Source organism: Cyrtonyx montezumae, unplaced genomic scaffold (genome assembly GCF_038088225.1).
Source record: "Cyrtonyx montezumae isolate F1298 unplaced genomic scaffold, pur_monq_1.0 scaffold_2, whole genome shotgun sequence".
Lineage (NCBI taxonomy): Eukaryota > Metazoa > Chordata > Aves > Galliformes > Odontophoridae > Cyrtonyx > Cyrtonyx montezumae.
The window spans coordinates 22,319,503-22,342,463 of NW_027071936.1; the positions used below are offsets into that span (position 1 = coordinate 22,319,503).

Consider the following 22,961-nt stretch of genomic DNA (forward strand, 5'->3'; position numbering starts at 1 on the left):
GTGGTGCAAATGCAGTGACAGGCAAAAATTTTAATTTCCTTTTTCATCCTTGGGTAATGAGAATAATACAGAATTCTACTTCATTATACCTCTCTCCATTTCTCGGACATTGCTGATTTTTGTCTAGATAAACAAGCTGCTGTTACAGACATGCTTTTGAATTAGTGAACCTTTTTTCAACATGATAATCTTCCATTTTATAAATTTAAACAAATCCACTTCATTATTTTTTTTAACCATCAATTTGTACTTCAGACATTATTTCATAGGACATCAGGGAGTTGCCAGTCTTGAACTGGTTTAATGAAGAAAAGCAGACTGTGCAACTTTGACATTTTCCATTTTATTGCCAGCCAGAGTCCCAGCCCTCCTGTCAGCTGACCAATACTACAGCCTCATGGAGGCCTCTCCCATTTTTTTCTTTGTGAAATATAGAAAAATGCTTCCAAGAGAATACTGTTACGTTCCTCCTAAGTTCAATTTCATGCCTGTCTTTTTCAAAAAGGAAAAACCTCATTTGCAAAAAATCACACCAAATATCTCCTTTTTACACACGTCAGGGACTGACTGTGTTTATACCATCTCAGTATTTCCAGAACACCCATTGCAGTGACTCATACATAATCCTTTTGAGGGGTGAAAACAACATCTAAAGTACAAAGAAGCTGGTTCTAGAAAAACTTGCAGAAAATCCTAAATGTAGCATATGGAAGAAAAGTGTTTTGAGGGAAAAAAAAAAGAACAAAACCCAACCATTTCTACATTACTGCATATAAACAGCTAACTACACGTTCTTGGTTAAGATGTAATTAGACTTCTGTTGTTGTTCTTTGGTGGTCTTCAAGCATGAGAAAATTCTCGGGATTTTGCTTCTATCCCTTAGTTTTAGAAACCCCAGTAATTCAGTTATGTGTTGTGCTCATTTCTGAGACCTCCCTGTACCTTACTGTCATTATCTGGTCATTCCAAAGTTTTTTCAAACAATGTTAAGATTCTGTTATTTATCTGCTTTTTGAAAAGTTATAATTTTTTTCATATCTGTGCCGTCTGGTCATGCTGACACTGTGGTATGAGTCTTTTTAAAGCTGAACTTTTAATCACCTAGGCACACTGTTTTAAAAACAATTTGGGGGGGTAGGCAAGAGGGTAGGAGGAGATGCTGCCAGCTAGATGACCCAAACTGACACAGGAGATACCATATAGTGTCGTGCTCATTAGCAATCTTTTGCTTGGGAACTAGCTGGGCATCATTGTACTCATGGGAGGTTGTGAGTGGTTGCCTTTGCATTACTTGGTTTTTTTTCTTCCACTTCTCCTTTACTTATTAAACATTTTTGTATCTCACATGTGAGGTTTCTCTCTCCTATTCTTTTTCTCTTCCCTCCATCCCTTAGGTGTGGGAAGGTAGGGGCTGAGCAAATGACAGTGTGGTGCTTTGGCCCACAGCCACTGCCTTCCCTCAGGTTTGTCAGGTGCATAGAAATTGGAAGAAGAGGTGAGTGAGTGTCTGCATGTATATAAGCTCCCTGTTCTCTGTACTATTTTTCATTCCTAGAAAAATGAAATATGTTTAGGAAACAGTAAATAAAATGCATTACGTTGCTAATTGTATGTAATAATTATTATGCGATATCAGGAAAGTCATGGTTCTCATTACAGCACTGTAAACGAACTACTTTGAGAAGTGTTATGAATTAGTCAGAAAACAAGCAAAGTGGAAGCTTGTAACTATTTTATAGGTAGCAGAAGTGGAGTGAAAGGATATTTAATTTTGTACCAACCAAGGCTGTAAGAAATTCCTGTCTTATTGAGACTAGTGATCCACCCAACCCAGAAGGACATGCATGTAGGTCTGGCTGCTGTCTGTGTTCACTTCCTTTTGGACTCATCCAACATCCACAAGGGTTTAATTAGAGTTTTTAGGAGATACCTCCCTGCCTTACTCCTTTTGCTGTCCATTCTCAGATCAGGCACCCATTACTTTGCCTTGTCCCCATTGAACTGTTGGTACTGTCTCTGTCCACAGCTTCCCACTTAGCATTTCCCAGGAAATCGCTGCCAGTGCACAGAACTTTTTCTATTTTTTTATTATTGTTTTACCAAAAAACTATTTTGCCAAGTGCCTCTAGTGTATTCAGGGTCAACAGCGCTTTTGTATTCAATTTAGCCATCACCCTCATGATTTTCTGAACTCCAGAGATACACCCCTCTGCTTTCACATCTCCAAACTGTAGAGTCTCAGCCTTTCTGGCCATATGTCCTGAGGCACCACAACCCTGCAGCTTCATTCTGATTTCTCTGTTCTCTCCCATCTCTAACTCCTGCATGTCTTTTTGAGATGTGGAGGATTAAATATTACTGAAGATGTGAATGCATGAAAATTGTATGCTGTCAAAAGCACATTCTTCTTTAAGCACCCTTTTCTGATGGTACTCATTATTTTGTTGGCTTTTTAGCTGCCTCTGCACTTGGAGCAGAAATTAGGTGCAAGTTTGTAAGGGTTGAATGCTCAACAGTGTTCTGACAGTTGAGTGGTGGAGCCTTCATGTTGATTTGTAAGGCAAGTGTGAGATGTTTTATTGAAGAGTCCTCTTGAGACTTTTTGCTTCCTTGCAAAATGTGCCTTTTCATGTGCTCTCTTATCCTTCTCTTTCTCTTATTGCCTTTTGAGAGTCCCTTGGAAACGGCAGAAGAGCAGAATAATGTAATACTTCTGCATCCTGTACATCTTAACTGTTTAAACTTGAGAAAGCAGAGAGGTTGAATATTTCTTGAGTAAATGATGTTATTTTGAATTTGAGCCACTCTGACTCCCTTTGTTACTGTGTTACTCTTGGAATATTTTATTGTGAATTTTTGTTATTTTCTGAAGGCGGTGAAGAATGGTGTATGGGTAAATACTGTGATGTAGGAGCAACATATCATTACCGCAGTAAGGTCAGACTAGCACCATCTTAGCCATCAAGTTAAGATTGTTGCTTGGCAATGTACCATAGTGATTCTGTGTGATTCTGTCAGCAGGTAACATCCTTCTAATCTCATTCTTCACTTCTGATCCCATATATGCAACTGGGTAGTGAGGTGTTGCTGAAATCCATACACTAAAAATCCATAGAGGACTTCTGTCTTACACGTAGATACTTTTACCAGGAAATCTGAACTTTCTGCAATGTTTTCCCATTATACTATTAGTCAGAAGTACTGGGAAAAGCAATGACTGTATTTTTTGATGCATGATCATGGGTGGGGCTGTTGTACTCCAGCAACTTCACACTCAGCCTTTCTGCCAAATTTATTTCAATATCACCCTTGTTCTAGACCCATGTATCTTACTGATCACTGAAAATGCCACAGTTTCCAAAATCCCAGCCTGTCTTCTCAGTGCAAACTTGGTATTTCTTTGGGTGGGTGGTGTACAGTTGTAAAGTCACTTTAAACACTGGCGCTCTAAGCATCAGTGATTGTGGTTGCTGACTTCAGCCCCAAGCATGGCATCCACGGCTGCATGGCAGTTCAGAGTAGGACTGTGGCTTGTTTTTGCCTTCTGTGTCCTGGTGCCTTCAGCTTATCTCACAGCTCTAAAACAGCGTTGCTATTTCGGCAGAGGGAATAATGCTTGTGGGAACAATTTTTGGGGTGAGAAGGACTTTAGGGCTTTGCCAGGACCCACTCGCTCAGGTAAGTGTGGATGTAGTCCATTGAAACTCTCCAGCAACTGCTAGATTTAAGTATTAGTTCAGCCCCTTAACAGGCACTTCTTTATTCTTGCATAATATATATTTAGTATCAACTTTCAGTGTCCGAGGTACAAGATTTGGGGGAAAAAAGAGTAATACATTTACATGATCTCCTGCTGTTTCTCTGTGTGTACATATAGGATGACAAAGAAGCCAACAGACCCTTGCCAAACAAAGGAGTGCATGGACTAGGAAATGAGAAGTTCAAACCTGTGGTACCTTGGCCTCATGTTGAAGGTGTGGAAGTGGACTTGGAATCCATTCGAAGGAAAAATAAGGCCAAAAATGAATTAAATCAGCATGGTGGTGGTGATAACAATCAGCAAAACGTCATCCAGAGGCAATATCTCACATTTAAGCCTCAGACATTTGTATATCGAGATCCTGTTTTACGACCTGGAGTCCTCGGTAATTTTGAACCCAAAGAGCCTGAGCCTCATGGAGTTGTTGGTGGCCCTGGAGAGGAAGCGAAGCCATATGTTTTAGGACCAGATTACAAAGAATCCATTCAAGCCAGCATAAAAGAGTTTGGGTTTAATATGGTGGCAAGTGATATGATCTCACTAGATCGGAGTGTTAATGACTTGCGTCAAGAAGAGTAAGCAAACTTTTTGTTTTCTTTTAGTTCTGTTTTTATAAGACTTAATTATTTTCTGTCCATAGATCTTAATCAGTGCTTAAAATAATATTATTAATTAGGCCAAATTGTTAAGACTTCTTGTCCTGACAGGCAAGAGTGATGTCCTATACCAAATATTTCTATATATTATGCTTAATGCTGTGCCAATTATTCCTTTCATAAATGCTTTATCTATGTTGATTTGTTTATAAAAATCATTCATTTTAGTGTTTAATTGTATAAATTTTGATGTTCCAGTTCCTGGCAGTCTTCCTTGTTGTATCATCTCTATTTGATTCATAACTTAAGATTTGTTAAGTAAGGATGCTTCTTTATTATTTTTATTTCATACAGAAGTGCCTGTAGTATTGTTTATTTAGTTATAGTTTCATGACAATGCTTTAAAAAAATATATATATTGTTTGCTTTAAACATTTTTACCTACATTAACAGGAGCGTATAGATCTGCTACAGCAGAGTTTGGGTTGGAGCTAACAGCAGAGTGGTAGTCTTCTACCTGCACCTCTCACTGCATTTATCACAAAGGAAAGTTGGGAAAAAAAAGATTTACTTGCCTTGAGGTGTGTCTACTTCGCTATGAGGAGAATTCTGGGAAGATATTAATATTTACTCCGTGTATAATTGCCAACAGGTTTCCACAATCTCTTTCTGTTCTTTGTTAAATGCTGGAGCCAAATTTGCTTTCAGGCTAATCTGTGTTTGATATTTTTTTTTCCTTGTTAAATATCAAGGAAAGGTTCCTGAGCAAATTGATTGACCAGTGTTTTTAGCCCTTTTTGCTTTGGATAGGAAGGTGTATGAATTTAAATATAAAATAGGTTCCTCTTCTTCACAGCAGTGGAGAATGTTTGCCATCTTGAGGGTTACTTTAATTTTAGTTCTGCACTGCAGTCAGCAGTTGGACCTGAGTACTTAAAAGACTTCATGGAGGGGAATAAATGTTCAGAGTAACTTGCCTAGGCCACCGTTTCCTTCCAGATTTTTCCCTGAACACTGCTACTTCTGCTGAGGTATTTACAACCACTGAGGACTTTCCGGAAGAAGAAACAGAACTAAGAAAATTGGTGAAGAAAAGCTGTTTTCCAGTCAGGTTCTGTAATGAGCTGAGTAGAGTGAAGCTGATGTCAAGAATTTGTGTTAGTAGAGTTCATTGTGACCCTGCCTTCCCTCAAAAGAGGGGGAGGAAGGAGATGGAAGCGTGTTCCCAATCTTCACTCTCTGTTCTGCCCAGATAGCAAAGCAGAAATGGCAGAATATCCCACATCACTGGGACTGGGTTACTTCTACCCAGGCTACTGACCATTGGCAACAGAGCTTAGTTACCTCCTTCTTCTCGTTTTCCCCAAGCTGAGGGACATCAGAGGGGGGCTACATATCTGCCTGGTAGATCCAACCCTTTAACTTCTTGAAATGTTTTTGGCATGATCTCCAAATTTCTCCTTACTGCTGTTCTAACAATACAAATTCCTTAAGAAGACTTAAATACTTTGTATTTCTATGGGGAATATAAAGGACAGCCTTGATTGCATTGGAAAAAAAAAAAGAATTTTACAAACAGTTTCCTCCGAGCACACATGCAAATAAATCATCCAAGGAGCTCCAAGCCAGCAGCTCAAATCAAAGTTAGGCTTTATTGTTTAATAACATAAGCAAGCAAACAAAACAGCATGAAAAAATATGAGCAAAATGCATCTTCCAGGCAACTTTATATCTAATATTTAATATACTGAATAGTTGAAATTCTTGCCGTTACTTTAAATATGTTAAAGGTTTATTGCTATCCCCATGTGTCCCTCCAGAAAAGGCAGAAGAGAGGGAAAGCAATGCAGGATTGTTTGGTACTGGTATATGCTTTCAGGTATCAGTGTATTCACTTTCCTGCTCTTTCCCCCTGCAAAACGTAGCAGCTCTCCTGATGGATGCCCCATTTATTTCTTTCCCCTTTTCACCCTTCTGATCCGTTTAGTGAGTCCTGAAGCTGTTTTGGTTGGTAAGAGTGGGGCAGCATTCGCTTCAATCCTACCAAAGAACAGTATAATCATCCTTTTTTGACTACCAGCATCTTAGCATTGTTGTCAGGAAGATATTTCAGGAAAAGGCTGGGTTATTCAGTCAGAGATGCTCAAATCCAGGTAAGCCTCTTGTCAACCTTCTCCTTGAGAGTTAGAAGTTCTTCAGCGTCACCCTAAGCAACGAGCTTGTTCAGGAAAGGACATCAAGTGCTTCCCCAGGCTGCAATGGCAGGAGAGAAACAGTACTGTAAGAACAGTCTCTCTGAGCTTAAAAGACATGTAGCTCCATGAAGGGGAGTATTTGGTCCTGCTGTGGTTAGATTTGTCTTTTCTGTCAGATCCACGGCCAAGGGGATTTGCCAACTGCCATTACTGATTCAGCAGGAACTTTGCTGCTGATTGTAGACAGTATCAGCTCCTTAAAAGAAGCTCAAGTTTTGCTGCCTCCTGTAGGGAGGAGTCATGTTGGTTGATGTGTTGAAGTGGTTTGTCAAGCAATGCTGACCTATTGCTTAGATCAGTACTGAGAACTCCAACTTTGAGTTTCTTAACCAGGCTGTTTTGAGGTTGAAGGCAATCACTTTTCTTGCCAAAGGGGAACTGCTATGAATTTAGATAGTGCAGGACTTGTTTTTCCCCCTTACTCCTGGTTGCAAAGAGGAGGAGGCAGGTTTCACAGGCCCTATCTAAAACCTCTGCGTGGTTGCTGAAGGAAATTTTTTTTCCTTAAAGCTTGGTGATTTTTACCTTCTTTGGATTTATTTATTTTTTATTCTGGCAAGTTCTGCCTTCTGAGAGCATTTGCATTCAATTCTACATGTTGTTCTGAATCCTAGCAGAACACTGATAAAACTTGAGCTTTAGGGAATGAGATTGTTAATTTATTTGTTCCCAGGGTATTTTTGTGATTGGGAGTCTACACAGAGATAAGGCTGAATCAAAACAGAGCAATAAAGAATCTGGATGATCTTGGATTCAAGATAAACAGACCATGCTAGGGAAATAAAAAATAAACCTGGGATGGGGATGAATGCTGTCAGGTATGAGATGTGTGCTCTCAAAAAGAAAAAAGTTGTTGCTAGAGAGAGCAACAAAGTAGGGTTTTTGTTTCCAGCAAACAGAGCCACTGGTACAGAATTTAATAAATAAATTAAATAAAAAGGTTCTGGATCTGACCAGAGATCTGCTTTCTCAAAATTGTTTCTCCACTGAATAACATATGCTTGGGATAAATTATGCAAGAATGGAGTTACTTTCATTCCTAGCAAACCAGTGGGCCAGGGCTTCTTGATCCAGAAATTGCAACAGGACCATCATGCTTCATGGACCTTTTCCTGTGCATGTAATTGTCTTTTAAATGCATTTGCACTCTTGAAATTCATAAAATCATGAGTCAGAGTCTCTTTCCAGGCTGAAGAACACAGTGTGTGCTTAACCTTTCCTCCTGGATATTGTCATGTACCTCTGTTATTCTGCCACCCTGTGATACAGAAATATCAACAGTATTGACGTCGAGCTACTATATTAACGTTCTGTACTTCTTCCTTATTATTTCTACCACTGTTTGCCCTCTAATCAGCCTTGAGCTAAAATGTGCACAGAGCTGCCTTTCTTCAACTTCAAGACTTTCTAAGTGACAATGAATGACAAGTTCAGAGGCCATGTCTGACTGCTGTGTTGTTATGCTTCATGTACACTCATTTGTGCTCGCAGTGGGCTCTTCTGATGCCTTATTGCCTGGGTAGCTCCTTGAGTTCCTCTGCAGCTTCTTACATTTCAGTAGAGGCAGCCTAGATTTTAATAGGCTTTTACAGTCGCAGCCTTCCTTCAGTGTGAGCAATATCCATTCATTCCTGTTCCTTAAGCTGTTACTGATCTACAAAATCTTCCATCTTATTCTGCTTTACTTCACTGTAGAACTTTGCTTCTGAAGAGGCCAAAGAACCTTTGTCAAAGGCTTTGGAAATTCAGTTGCTCTTCCAACAGACTCACCCGTATCTACATACTTTCTGATTCCTTAAAAATATTATGTTTCTGTGGCATGATTTTCCTCAACAAATGCCGTGTTTATGGTATACTACTTTTGTTCTTTATTATTCGCTTCTGTCCACAGCACTGGAGTAGGACTCAGTACTCTGCTGTTCTTTGAAACCTCAGGGCCCTTCTGTAAATGGACGGTGTCAGCATACAAAGTCCTTAATTTTAGAGTGAAGCTTCATTATGTCTTTGCTCTGTTTTTTTGTTTCCCTGGTTATCTGGTGTTGGTCAATGTTAAGATTTCAGTGGGAATGCGTAATTTAGGTTTCCCACTTCTGAAGTGGTAGTCTCTCTTTATTTTGATCATTTATCAGCCCCGCAGACTTTCTGGCAGGCAGCCTATCCTACTTGTGGTGTTTGGAAAAAGTATTTCAATAGCAGCTTTCATACTTCAGTAAGTCTTTCTCAAACTTTTTTTTTTTTCACCATCTATCTTACTGTTTACATTGTTTGCCTGAATTAGCATTCATTTCAGTTTTCCTTTTTGGATACCACCCAGTTTATTTAAAGAACATCTCCTTCTCACTGCAAACAGCACCTGACTTTTAATTATGCTGCCTTTCCTCATTCCTTTCTACCCTTTTTTTTTTTTTGTTTAATTGCGAGTACTGGTAAACAACACTCTCAGCTTCTAATATGGTGTCTTTGAGAAAACTCTGAAATGCTACCTGAAAGCATTTTAACGAGCCCGCTCAGTCCTTTACAGTTCCCCTATCCAAGAGAAGGAGTTGCTGTGACACCTCTTGTTTGACACTGGACCTTCAGTGCATTGTGGCTGCAACTGGAGTGTGGCTCCCAAACAGATTTACCTTTAGCAGAGCTCAGTATAGTGACAAAAGTAAAATTCTTCTGCTGCTGCTCTTGCAAGTTCTCTACTACGCTTCTCTCTGACAGCACTAACTAGTGATGCCTACAGCTGTAGGTTTTGGAGAACAGATTGGATTTACCAACTCTCTAGAGGCAATGGAGGTCTCCTGCCTGTGGTTTCTGTTCTTCCAGGCACATCCTGGGGGTTGGCAGAGTCCTGCATGGGTGGCCAGTTCTTCCCGCTAGTTGTACTGACAGTTTCCCTTGTCTTCATCTGTGTCACATCTGAACTCTAGTAATCTGTACACCTGGTTTCTTTAACGAAGGTGATCCTCCCTGGATAAAATTAAACAGTGGCAAAAGTCTCACCAGATTAATGAATTTAAAACAGGCTACTACTCAATTTTCTCATCCAGACACCAAATCTCTGCTTCTTTGCCATTTCCTAGCAGTTGGGTAAATCCAGCACTCCTCTTCCTCTTTCCATCTGGAAGCAGTAAATAAATGAATTGTATGTGCCCTCTCAGCCTCATCTCTGAGGGTATGAGATACTGAATGAGTCCTCTGGACAAGCTTCTCCCGCTTTCCTTCATCTCTTCTATTTTATTCTTCAATACAACTAAGGATAGGAAGGACAAAGCAGACACAGTGCTGGCCAAAGGGATGTTTGGAGCTGTGCACTAAAGCCTAACCGAAGAGACCTCTGGTTGCAAAATCGATCTTCTAATTCAGTAAGTTTAAAATAGAGACCTAAGTGAGTTAATTATCCCTTGTAGAAGTCTGATTTCTGTTTGTTTACATGAATTCTATGGTTAACTGTTAAATTAATGACAATGTTCTTTCTTAAGTTCTTCCGGAAAACAGTAGTTCTACAGTACGGCTTTGTAAGTAGAAAATCTTACAAAATATTCTGAGTATGTTTTAAAAAAGTGAAAAATAGTGTTGAGTGTTGTCACCATGCATTGGCCTCCTGACTGCGAAGAGCCAAACTGTATTTTCCTTTTTTATCATTGTCCGGGGTGAGTTTTTTGCCTTATGCTGTTTATTCCCGGCGTCTGTCCTTAGTAGCTAGTTTGCTGGGAGGTAAGACATTTATTTGAAGCTGGGAGCTTTTTATGGACAGGTGTAATGATGTGCCTTTGGTAGAGCCATGCTGGCTGTTCTCAGTCACTTTCTTCCTGGTGTTTTTTGGAAATTTGGCAAAGTTCTTACACCTGAAATCATGAGCTTTTCTTGGCAGATGTTAGGGAACATTTAAGTGGTGTCTTCCTTGTGAAAGAGAGTCAAAAAAGATGAGAAATCTACTCTGTGGACAAAAGCACTGATGAGTATGAATGTGGAGCTCTGAGAAGAGGCTGTATGGTGCGTGACTCACGACAAAAGCTGTACATGGTTATACAAGACCAAAACAATGCTAGCTGTTCCAAAGAACCTGCATTTAGTATTGCTACAAAAAACACATAGCTAGTGTGTGAATTGAAGTAGTCTCCCTTGGCAATTTCTTTTCTCTCAGAAGCACTGAGAAGCAATGCAGGGTTTTCTTTATCAAGTCTGTTTTCTTAATGGAACATCCCCATCCATACTGGTGTATTTTGGCAGGCTGAAGTCACACTCATTGTGCTCTGGATTGAAATATAGGTGGAGTAGCACTCGTGAAGTCCACTGTAAGTGGTGCTGTTTGAAACTCCCTGTCTGTTCTGTTAATGACTTTTGTTACTCTAGAGCCCTAATGCCAGGGATGTTCACACTGCTGATCAGATTTTTGCTGGGGTAATTAACTGTGTTGTCTGTAAGAAAGGATGACTGCTCAGCACGCTTTGCTCAGGCTTCGTTTGCTGCTGTTATCACACCCGTGGAAGGCTTGCTTGCAAATCACTCTTACTGACCCGTAGGGTTTTAGTCTTAGGACTCAATTTGTACTTGGCTGTTTTTGACAGCCTCTTCTTACAGACATTGCAGGAATTGTACCTTGAGTATTTTGACTGTGAGAGGAAGCATTAGGACTCTTTGTGAATGTTTGTGACATGAGACAAATTAATCTCTTACTGATTTTTTTTTTATTTCAGTATTACAACAGATAACTGCTGTCTGTTCACCAGCATAAGCCAGAATCTCAAGTGCATTACTCACACACATATCTGTCAGTCTTGTTGTGACAGAATAAATATTTGTGTTTTTTCCTTCCCTGGATTATCTGTTGTTTTTTATTTTATTTTATTTTCCTTTTTAATGACATGGCTGCTGTTACAGGATGTGCCTCCTGGGCCACTAGAAATCATACTTGAATAATTGGATCTGTTGTCTTGGGTCACCTTTTTACTTCAAACAAAACTGCTGATAAGCTTTTGTTGAAAAACCTGAAAAAGTAGCTCTTCCTTGTCTGAGTACAATGCTTCTTTTGTACAGAAATGTATTTTTCAACAATTGTTTTTGCAGCTCCTACCATTCTATAATACAGTTTTTTTGTTCAAAGTGAATGAGAATTGTTTTTTAAATCATAAATGAAGTTTTGAAAGATGATCGTTCTATTTTTTATTATTAGTAGTACAAGTAGAGGAGGGAATTCTTGCCAGAAATAAACACTTCCGAGTTCACTTAAGAATGCACACATGCAGAGCTCTGTTTTGGCAAAGCAAAGCAAAACTCAGTATTTTTCCGATCATAGTTTGATGGTGATATCTAGGACACTTTAGTTGTTTCAAGTGCAATTGAAAATACCAGATGTTATAGCACAAATTCTTAGTGCTGACTCGAGTTTAAAAAATATCAAAATCCTCACTGAAAGCATGAGATGAGGCACATGGATCCCAGCTGCTTGTAAGAAGTAGATGGTCTTTTTAGTCTGAGTGAAAAATATAAATGTACTGTTTTCTTTTATAGTGGTTAGCTGTCAGATTAATCTTGTCATAGCTAAGGAAGGCGAATAGAAAGCACTACACTAAAGCCTGCTTTCTTCAGGAATTTGATTAGTAGCTTAATTATAGCACTGTGCAAATTATGTATTTGATACTGTTTTACGAAATATGCTTTCAGCAATTACTGTTGGTATCAGTGTCATTGGAAATGGAGCATTAGGAGCTTGGTTTCATTTCACATAGTACGTTTGCAACAATCTGTGGTATGCTGTACCTGTTTGTAACCGAGAAGACCAGTTTTACAGCATGCCCAACAACCTTTGTGTGCTTTACTGAGTCCTGGGGCTGGGGCAAGTGCATCACAGAGGTCAAATAAAGTAGAGAAGTTTGGGTTGTGCTCGGTGGGCCACTAGCTACCTCACGCCTGACAGGGTTCCTGGAGAAAAAAGTAGTTAAAAAGTAATGGGGAATGTACTGTCAGCATCTCCTTGTGATGAGGAAAGGTTTGAATGACAGATATTGTGCTTAAATGAAAATAAGCATTATCTGTGTACAGTTCAGGTCCCGAAAGTGAAAACTAAAGTGAAGGTGGATCCTGTCTAAGGTCAACTGCCAGCATTTCACATGTTAAGTTTCAACAGAAAGTATTTGAGGCAAACAGAGGAAGCATTCTGTCAAATGAATTGTAATATGAATGCAAAGCTAAAAGATAATGGAACTTCTTATCCCTATCTTGTTCCTGCCGATTAGAAACTTACCGTCTATCTCAGAGCTTTTAAATAAACTGATGTAAAATAAATTGTAATTCAGCTCAGTTGAGCCTGGACAGTAACTTCGAAGTTTAACGTCTGGTGTGGTAGAAATGAGGTATTTTCTTGGGGTTGAGCCCCAAGCTTCTCATAGCCTTTTGCTTATTATATTCGGTAACAACTGTCAGTGCTTGATAAATATAAAATTATGCATAGTCTGAGTTCTTTTGAGCTTTACATAGGCAAATATGTCAAGCTGCCACTTCCTAAAGCAGTGCATACCCCAGCAGAAAAACGATGGGAATTGCCATAATGCATTAGCTTCTTTGCAGCATTTTCTGACAAGTGAGTGCTGGCTGCTGCAGATGGGAGAGGAAAGTAGAGGGCAACAAACAGCACTTATGTAATCAACCCAGAGAAATGCCTCCTTATTCTGCCTGGTGGTTGGCTCTCCCTGTCTGTCTCCTCACCGTGGTAGAGCTCAGTGTGCCACTGTTCTGCAGAGGGACTTGAGAAACGCTGGAAAACGCTACGCTGCGTTGAGCTGAAAGGATGCTGCAGATCTGCAATGCTGTAAAGCAGTACAGCTCTAATTTGGAAGGTGAAAGTGATCTGTTGAATGTCATAGGAAAAACAAGCTGAGGACAGCTATCAGCACATGAAACAGGAGCCTTCAGGGGAGAAAGAGAAGTTTGGCTCCCTCTCTCTGTAAGGCAGCTTCCCCCAGGGAAGGAAATTTATTTCTGGCCTCACTGTCCTGCCCTGATGTATTTATTGCTTATCCTTCTTCATTATTGTGAAAGTGATACTATAGGCAAGACTGCTGTGATTAAAAAAAAAAAAAAAAAAGCAAGATTTATTATTTTCACATTGCTGTTAGCACCAGTGTTGGCACTCTGTACAGACCTGGTCATGAATTAGAGTTGTGATGTTTTAAGAGGCATGATAGGAAGTACAGCTTGTGCTTCCAGGGGCACCGGTATTGAAACTCAGTCACATAGCCTTGCAGGCTGCTTCCAGAATGGAATTATACAGAGCCTATAGCTGTTATCAAAGTAGGAAATGCTGTTTTGGTGTAGGTCTAAGCTGTTAAATAGTGTGTAAGAGTGGTTTTGCTACTTCATGCTGAAGGCAAAAGAACAAATACCTAGCTGTCTTCAGCTGAGCAAACAGTCCTTTTTGGACTGTTCGCTTCTTTTCTAGAACCCCTGTTTTGTAAGTTAACTAACACAATTTTGTATTGATGTGGATGATCCATAAAAATACCCTGTAATGATTAAAAAGTAAAGTATGAACTATAGATTTACTTAGTTACATCTTAGCAAAGAAGTGCACAGTTGTGTGTGGTCCACTTCTGTCTTCTCAAGGCAGTGCTGCCTCTGACCTGCAGGCACTCCAGCAGCAGCCTCAGCTGGCACCTTGGTGCTGGCAGCCATATGGATGAGTGAGCTGTTTCAAGGTGCCTCATGAAAGAAGTGCTCATCTGTTTTCCTTGGGGAAAGGGGGTGCAGTTTACTGCAATAGTTGTAATAAATTGATGACTTAAAACAGCAAACGGTTCTGAATTCAGAATGAAGCTATGTAAACAGTGTGCTGCCTGCTGAAGCATTGTGCCCTTATAAGATAAGAACAGATCTTAGGAGAAATGGAAGCTGCAAATGGCAACAGAACTCTTTACTTCTTGTTAGGCTCTGATACATTTTTCGACATGAAATATAACTTAAAATACGATTTTGAAGTGTGAACAGCTTTATATTCTGGCAAAATGGAGATCTTGGCAAGGAAAGATTTGTTCAAGGTGAGCTGTCTTGGTTCCCAGCTTATCACAGCTGACCCGTGGGCTACAGCTGAAGGGGCATCATGCAGGACAGAAGCTGCACCCTGCAGTGCATGGGTAAGACAGAGCACTGGGGATGAAGCTGGAGTCTGAAGCTTATTTAAGTCCTCTTTGTCACAGAGCTTTTTGTACTTTGAACCTTCCCCATGCCTGATTTCAGTAGCAGCTTTAGTCTGGGTGTCTGTACCTTCCTGACCCTGTCTCTTAAAACTGAAGCATGAGCTTGGAATTGGAAGTGTTTTACTTCCATTTCTAATGTTTAAAATTCACAGGTAGAGTAGTACTGTAAAATTCAGCTTCAAAAACATGGACTATGTGTTGTTGCATGGTGTTTGGTTTGCCAACCACTGGATGTCACTGCTGCCTCACAGAAGGTTCTCCCACCTCCTTTCCAGTGGGTTTGTGCAAACAAGAGTGGAGGCTCTCAGGTTGTCACTCAAATAGCTGCCCACTTGCATTTCTTGGAAGAAATGCCACATCAATTATAGTAGACATTAATTGCTAATATCTAAAACAAACCTCTAATTCCTAGTGCAAGGTGAGAGGCAAGATTGTGCTGTAAATTACTGCAGCCTGCTGAAGCTTGCATGCTTGATGAGTCAGTGTGCTGACTGTCCAATAAGTGAAATGAAGTCTCTGGAAAAAAAAAAAAAACAAAAAAAAAAAACCTAGAAGCATGATTTAGAGGTATAAATGCAGCATTTTTACAGCTTACAAATGGCACATTTTGTAACACGTGATTTTTCAAGTTTAAAAAGTGAAATGTGCTGACAGATTTGAGGAGATTAAGCTGGAATTGTAGCAAAAAAAAAACCCCATACCTATCTAGAGCTCTGGCTTTATGTTTTGAAAATACATTAGATGCAGATAAAAAGACAAAAAAAAAAGCATATAAATTGCTCCCAGACGTGTTGAATTCAAGTTTTTATAATAGGTTCAGGTTTTTTTAAATATGATAAATTAATTACTGCCTCTCATTATGCTCCTGACCATTTTCTACCTCCGTTTTCTGCTATGGGAAGTGAGAGGGAAAAAAGCTCACGGAAGATTTTGGTTTGTTAGAGTGTTTGCTTTATTTGGAGGTGGTCTGAAACGTTGCAACTGTCTGAAACTGGTTAGAAAAAAAAGGTTTTCTACCATAATGTTTGAAGATGCAGGTCACCTGCACCAGAGGCAGAATTTTCTGCTACTTTCTACGTAAAGCTCTTGAAAAGTGCTGAGCTGGCATTCTGATTTTGAATATATAATGCTGTTCTCCTGTACTCTAATGTAGCTGTGCCACTAAAATTAACTCAAGTGTATATATCCATAAAGCAGAACATAATTCTGTTATTAATATGCTATTAAACACACAGCGGAATATCTTCCCCAAACCAACTGACTTCACTCCCCTGGACAGCATAGTCCTTTCACCTGTGCAAATAGCTGCACAAGTCACTGGCAGCCTGAGTTCTGCTGCTGCAGACTGAAGTGCTGAAACTTGTAATCGGATGAAATCTTTGAGAGGAATTTGTGGGGGGAATCTGTGAGTCACCTGATCCGTTACAAAGAAGTCCATCTAACACCCACCTGTTGGTAGCTATGAATGTTATTAGCTGCAGCCCCTCCAGGCATAACAGCAATTGAGGTAGAGGCTTTTAGATGTGAAGGTGTACTTTTGGAGATCGTGCTGTTGCAGAGGTTGTTTGCATCAAGCCTGATTAAAAAAGAAAAGGCCTGATCAGATAGCTCTTAGTTATAGACGGATTTTGTTTGGTAATTTTCATCTCCAAAATGGATAACCTGTGTCTACCAATTTCAGTTTTCTTTATGGTGGATGAGGAATATGCATGGATGCTGTTTGCTGAAAAAACATGGAATACTTCCATCTTGATCAAAGAAATGTTATTTAAATACCTACTGATGAGTTATATGGGTTATGTTCGCATATTATTGAATATTGTTTCAGAAAACCTGGTGATTTCTGTGTTTTCAAACACAAGAATGTTTCTTTATGTTTAATAACCTTTTTAAGCATATAGAGAAATATAACTATGGCAATTTCAATGTTTGCATTTATCAAGAATAATCTTTTAATATACGATAGATATATCTGAAAAGTCAGATTCTCTCTAGTAGAGATTTTACTTGCTGAAACTTGAAGAAAAGAATTAGGTCCTTCTTATTGTGTCTGTTGAAACCTAAAGCACTACATCTCTGTAATAAGTAAAACAAATAAATATTGGTATATTTTTAAATAGGAAAAATTTCTTCTCAGGAAGAGTGATGAGATATCAGAGCAGGCTGCCAAGGGACGTGGTGGAGCCACTGTCCCTGCAGGTGTTTGAGAAGGGGGTGGATGTGACACTGGTCTAGAAGGTGGTCACAAGCATGGGCTAGGTGGTTGGATCTGAGTGGTCTTTCCACCCCAAATGATCTATGATTTGGAAAAGGGGGCTGATTATCAAGTAAGAAAACTCCAAGGTATAGGAATTATAGGCCGTTGTTGGGGAGACTGAATATTGTCTCATTTAGGGATGCAGCTGAGGAAGGTAGCAGCTGCAAAGTAGAAGTGTTGTTGATAACTGTGATGAATGTTGAAAAGTGTGGCCAAATTGCTTGCCTTGCCTGCTTCTAAATCATCTATAGTTCCTCAGGGGAAAAAAAAGACCGTTCATACAATTTGTGTGGGGAAACCTGTGGTGGACAAAAATACAAACGGCCCTAAAAGTATAAGGATCATTATGCCATTATGTTCATTTACCTGTACATCCTTTTCCTTGATCTGCAGTTCTTGTGGTATAGGCTGCTGCCCTTATAATGTCAGCAGCAGGAACAGAATTCAAAGACAGTGATATCATTTAGGGAATGCACAGGCACAAAGTTTGACATAAATCTTACAGAAGAGAGGGACAAGGGGATGTATATTTTTCTTCTAGAGAGTGCAGTGAAATTGAAATGTAGGATGTTTGAAGTGAATTTAGAAAGGCTTTTCATGGCACACTGAGCTAGAATTTAGTGGTGCGGATAATTCTGCTGAAGCACTTGGTAAGAATTGGCATAGGAAATAGTCACATTTCCAGTGTCACTCTCTCTGATGCTGAAAGATGGGAACAAGTAAAAAAGATATTATAGCCAGATACAGGCTTGACTGGAACTGTTACTTGAATGTCCATCCAGTGTATTTGTAGGGGTAGAAACTGTTTTGATCAAAATATGTTATTAATGTGATAGCATTAGCAAATGCTAAATAGGCATTACGTTTTCAAATAAGCCATAGATTCTAAAATGAAGTGGCCCTTCAGGGCTCGGTTTCTTATTTTATTTCTTTGGCTTTTCCACACAGTTCTATCTGTTCAGGAACTATGGACAGTTGCACAGATTTGGCCACGGTTGCTGCTTTTGTGGGTCAGGTAAAACGTGACTGCATTTTGAGCATAGGAAGGGAGAGCTAAACGTGACCTTTCTTTTAGCTGTGTTTGTTATACCTGAAAGTTTAAATATGAATAATAAAGATCCCTTCTTGTCTGCATAAAGGCAATGGAAGCGCTTTAAAGACAAAAACAAAGCAGAAAAAAATCGGAAACAGTCCTATTATTTCTTATGTAGTAAGCTTAGCCCACCCTGGTATCTCAAGGACATTCCTGCAGCTGCAGTTGGGCACATCCTTGCAGCACTCCCTTGCAGCGTGGTGCTGGCAGCAGGAATGTGCAGTCTCACACCTCAGCACATGGTGACATTGGCAGCAGATGTTTGGCAGCTCCATCCCACCCTCTTGTGGGAGCAGAAAGGCCTTGCTGTCTCAGTCCTCGCACCACTGCGGTGTGTTTGAGCTGTACTACGAAAGATGTTATTAAGCAGTTCTGTACATCACAGTATCAAAACCAATACAGTGCAATCTTTTCACAGATGCAAATACTGGCATTACGATGAAAACCTGCTCACCTCAAGTGTCGTCATTGTCTTCCATAACGAAGGGTGGTCCACACTGATGAGGACGGTTCACAGCGTCATTAAGAGAACACCGAGGAAATACTTGGCAGAAATTGTGCTGATTGATGACTTTAGCAACAAAGGTACATCAGACTGTTAAATACACTGCTTGCAGAAAAAGCAAGTGCCTTGTTTTAAAATTCGTTTTCTTTTGATTTATTGCCTGCCGTGGTCTGAGTTGACTGCAAGAAAAGCAAGCTGATTCTTCAGTCTTTTCAGCTTTCAGTAAAGGAAAGGCTCAGTGAGCAGCTTTCATGAAGGTGACAATCCTTTCTGTGCAGTCAGTTGCTTGAAAGACAGGGCTTGTGCTCCATTCTCTCTCTCAGCTGTGGAGGAGTGTGTAGGGGACAGCTGGGAGAACAGGTCCCTCGCTCAGCTCTTGTGAAAACAAACAGTTTTTAGAGTATTGAAGGAGTTTGTGTTTAACCTGTAATGAATAATTTATTCCCTTATTCTATAGAGGAATCCAGGTTCTGGTTTTTGTTGTTGTTTTGTTTGTTTGTTTTTAACTATAATAAAAATTTATCGAAGGCAGTTGAATTATTCTGATTCATTTTCACTGTCTTTTTAATTTCTGGCATCCTTTAGCACTGTGTAGAAGTGGTTGTTTCTCAGGGGGGTGAGGGAGCTAAGAATTTAAGCACACATTGTCTTCTGCCTTTCTTCAAGACCTGCATATCAATCCAGAAGTCCAAAGATTTTCCTCTTCCTTTGTAATATACAACCTCAGCTTATACTGATAAAGTATGTACTTCTGTGTGATTGTTACAAATATAAACATACACTGACTTTTTTCCTCTAATGGGGGTATCTTAAGGACTAATACAAATTGAGACTGAATGCAGAGAGCTGAGTGTTAGTAATATGACCATAAGATGATTGGTATAGATGAAATCATCTTTTTTCAACTGGATGCACTATTTTGAAATTTATTTTAGAAAATGCAGTCATTTTTTTTGCAAGGTTTTATTGCTGCCTAGCTTTTTAATGGAAGTTGACAGAGTAGATGCATTAGTAACAACATCTTATACATACAAGAAGCATATTCTTGTGACAGTGTTTAGACATCAGTTACTGTCTCTAACTTTCTCCTTTCAGACTAACTACTCAATTTCCTTGTCCCTTGGCTCGTATTAAAGTGGCAGCAGCAGTACATCTGCCTCATCCACAGGTTTATGGGAATAAATCCATAAAACCTGAAAAACTTTCAGCTATCAAGATAATAGTGAGCCAAAAAGGTATTTAAACTCTTAAGTTTTTGTAGAATAAATTTGTAGGAAATGCGGATCTGTGGCAAAGAGGGAAAGTCTTCAATAGTTCTGCCATGCAAAAATCATAGTTTCAAATCTTTGCTCCTTGTATGTCATTCCATGCTGTATGGCTCTGATTTTGCAGGGCAGAACTAATCCATTATTTTGACAGAACTGAGAGCATGTATTATGGCAAGTCTCTTTTAAGATGACAGTGAGGAGCTAAGGTAGGCTTTTAGGAGCACAGACAAGTCAGATCTGGTCAGGAGTGCAGAATACACACTCTTTGGCCTCCTCTCTCCGTAATATCTGCATTGGGCAGGGGCACAGACAGCAGATGGCTCCATGCTGAAGCTCTGTCCCTCTCAAGCAATCTGCACTTCTCCCCATTCAGCCTAGCAGCATTTGTTGTGTCCTGCTTGTGTGCCTGCTATGAACTCTAAGACTGAACGGATCACATAGTCAGGATTGAGTATAAATTGCTACTAAGATAATTAATGCATGCTAATTTTTACATCATATCCATAGATAGGCAGGTATCATTTTGTTTGTTTTTACAGAAGAGGAAAAGTTACCTGTATTGTAAACTTGTCTACATCTGGCTCAGTCTAATAAAGATACTGAATGGTACATTATAGTCTCCTGTATCCTTTACAGCCTCTGAGAATTTGGCTTAGATATACAAACACGCTATAAAATAGAAATATCTTCTCTCCTAAGGGATATAATCTTAATAATTCAGTCAGCAGACATGTACTGTGTTTTTCCTTTGCGGCTGGGATCACAGCTTTCCTTCTGAGCTGTTCAAGGACTGCCTGAGTGAGCAGCATGGAATAACTGCAATGCTGATGGTCTCTAGAAACATTACCAGTCTCTTACTACTAATGATCAGCCTCAATGTTTGGGTTGCACATGAGTCATAGCTGACTCTCTGCTACACATATGTCATTTATGGAATGAGTTTGGCATAACTGGTGCTACACTTTTCCAGTACATGACTAATGTTAAATAAAGGTAATATTTTTCCAGAAACTTGTTTTGGAATGCAGAATCTGTGCGTTTTACACGCGCATGTATGGTTAGCAGATAGATACAGCTAGCCTAGTACTAACTTCCAGCAGACTCTTGTCTTTATTTTTCCTACACTTCATTTTCCTAAATAACTTAGGTCAGAAAATGGAGTGAAGCATACACAGGATGAAGTGTTCTCATGCGTGAGCATGAAAACAAGCAGGGACTGGAATGGCTTTGTACACCTTGCTGCAACTGCATTATTTCCCTATAATAATTCATTAAAATGCTTTAGGCTATTACTTGGTAAACATAATTAACTTAATTTCAATCATTCAAATTGCATTCCAGATTAAAAAATGGCTGAGGGAGGAGAATCTCGCTCCACTTCTTTCTTGCTGGAGAAAAGCATGATCTCGTGCAGCCGGCATGCCATGCCAAGTTCCTTCAAGAGATCTGCAGTTGTTAGGAAAGCGGCATATCACAAACAGCCTTTGCCATAGTAGAGCTGCTGGTGGCTTTTTGCTTCTCCAGCCAAAGCAGAGGTGGTGCTGATCAAACAGGCAGGCTTCGAGATTTTCTCCTCCCCGCCCGCTTTCAGACTGCTCGCTTTGTGTCTGCTTTTCCTTACATACCTTAGAGGGAGAAACGGCTGCAGTGCTTTGAAAATGCTATTTTTCATTTAGTTCTTTGTGAAAAGTCAGCTGGGAGCAGGCTCTCTGCAGAATGACACTGCCTGCCTCCATTTGTCTGCTCTGCAAACAGTGGGTCTTGGCTGTGGAGGACTGCTCCGAGAGATGTGCTGCATTCAGCTCCAGCGTGTCTTTCTTTGCCAACACACAGAACACTAACAAGAAGATGATGCAGAGCTAATTCAATTGCACTAGTTCTGATATTTGTAGTGGAAAACTCTGTACTAATGCGTGCTAGAATCCATATTCCTTTGTTTTCTTTATGGTTAACTGGTGTAGCATCCCTTATGATAATAAAAATGGGAAGCAGTGGGCATAGACAGGTAACAGTACTTTCAGTTTAACAGTGCTCACAGGTGGGATCTGAAATGTGAATGGGTATCCCTGTCCAAACCAAGAGCCCTACACTTGTGATGTTAGTTTGGGGGGACTGGGAGGCAGCAGCCTCACAGAGGGCTTGTGGTGCCTTTTCTCTTGTTCTTTAATAAATGACATCCTTGAGTAGAGGAAGAAAAACAGAGCTCTTCTCCCTCCCACCCCCAGCTGCAATCTGCAGTGCCTAATGTCTTTTGGAGAAAGGATGTGCTTTTTAAAGCGTTGATTCATGCTGTAATCATGCAGTGAGAGAACCACCCAAACAAGGGAAGACCAGATTGGGGGTTATAGTACTTTGGAGGTGTAAAATGAATATTTTAAAAACAGAAAATAAAATACAGAGAGGTTGCAGACAGATATCATGAATACTTGTTTTAGGTGTATGACATTTAATGTTGGCCAAACAGTATTTCTAACTGTAAAAGGATCAGGGTTTTATACAGTACTGTCATTCAGCCTAGCAAGGCCAAGTCTCTATGTTATGGGAAAGGGGGAAAATTCAGTTTTCCTGTGGGAAAGAGCTGCTAGCCCTGGCAAAGACTGGGATAATGGACTGTAAAGCCCTGGGACTTGTGCTGTAGAAAAGCTTTACACAATCACTGTTACAGGTTTTTACAGCTCCCTGTGAATTGTACGTAGTTGAACATTTGATAAGTAGAACATTTGGCTTCACAGGCAAGAGAGCTGAAAATAACTTTATAAACTTTAAAACCTTCCCAACAGTCCTTCTGTTGCATGTATTTGGAATGCGCAGAGTAAATAGTGGTGTGGTATAGAGATTCTCTTAGTGCTGTTTCAGTGTGACCTCATAACTCACTTAAATTTATCCCATAACATTTCTTTATACAACTGTCATATTGCATATTCTCTGTATAACTCATGGCACGTTACTCCACATAGCGTATGTGATAAAATTGTTCTTTTCCTAGTTTGATATTTATAGATCCTTGAAGTTATTCTAGTTCTTAAGGCTTTACAAAAGAAATT

The 22,961-nt window shown here is 39.8% G+C and overlaps 2 protein-coding genes across 4 annotated transcripts in view; one reads left to right on the top strand and one right to left on the bottom strand.

Annotated features, from left to right (window-relative positions):
* Positions 1-22,961, bottom strand: part of HMGB2 (high mobility group box 2) — a 397,943-nt gene that overhangs the window by 349,923 nt on the left and 25,059 nt on the right. The window lies entirely within an intron of this gene.
* The window catches only part of GALNT7 (polypeptide N-acetylgalactosaminyltransferase 7), a 63,224-nt gene that overhangs the window by 22,841 nt on the left and 17,422 nt on the right, over positions 1-22,961 (top strand). For both annotated transcript variants that reach the window (XM_065736577.1, XM_065736576.1), the window contains exons 2-3: positions 3,878-4,335; positions 18,563-18,729. In XM_065736577.1, coding sequence (XP_065592649.1) covers positions 3,878-4,335; positions 18,563-18,729 — 625 coding nt within the window. The remainder of the gene's footprint in view (positions 1-3,877; positions 4,336-18,562; positions 18,730-22,961) is intronic.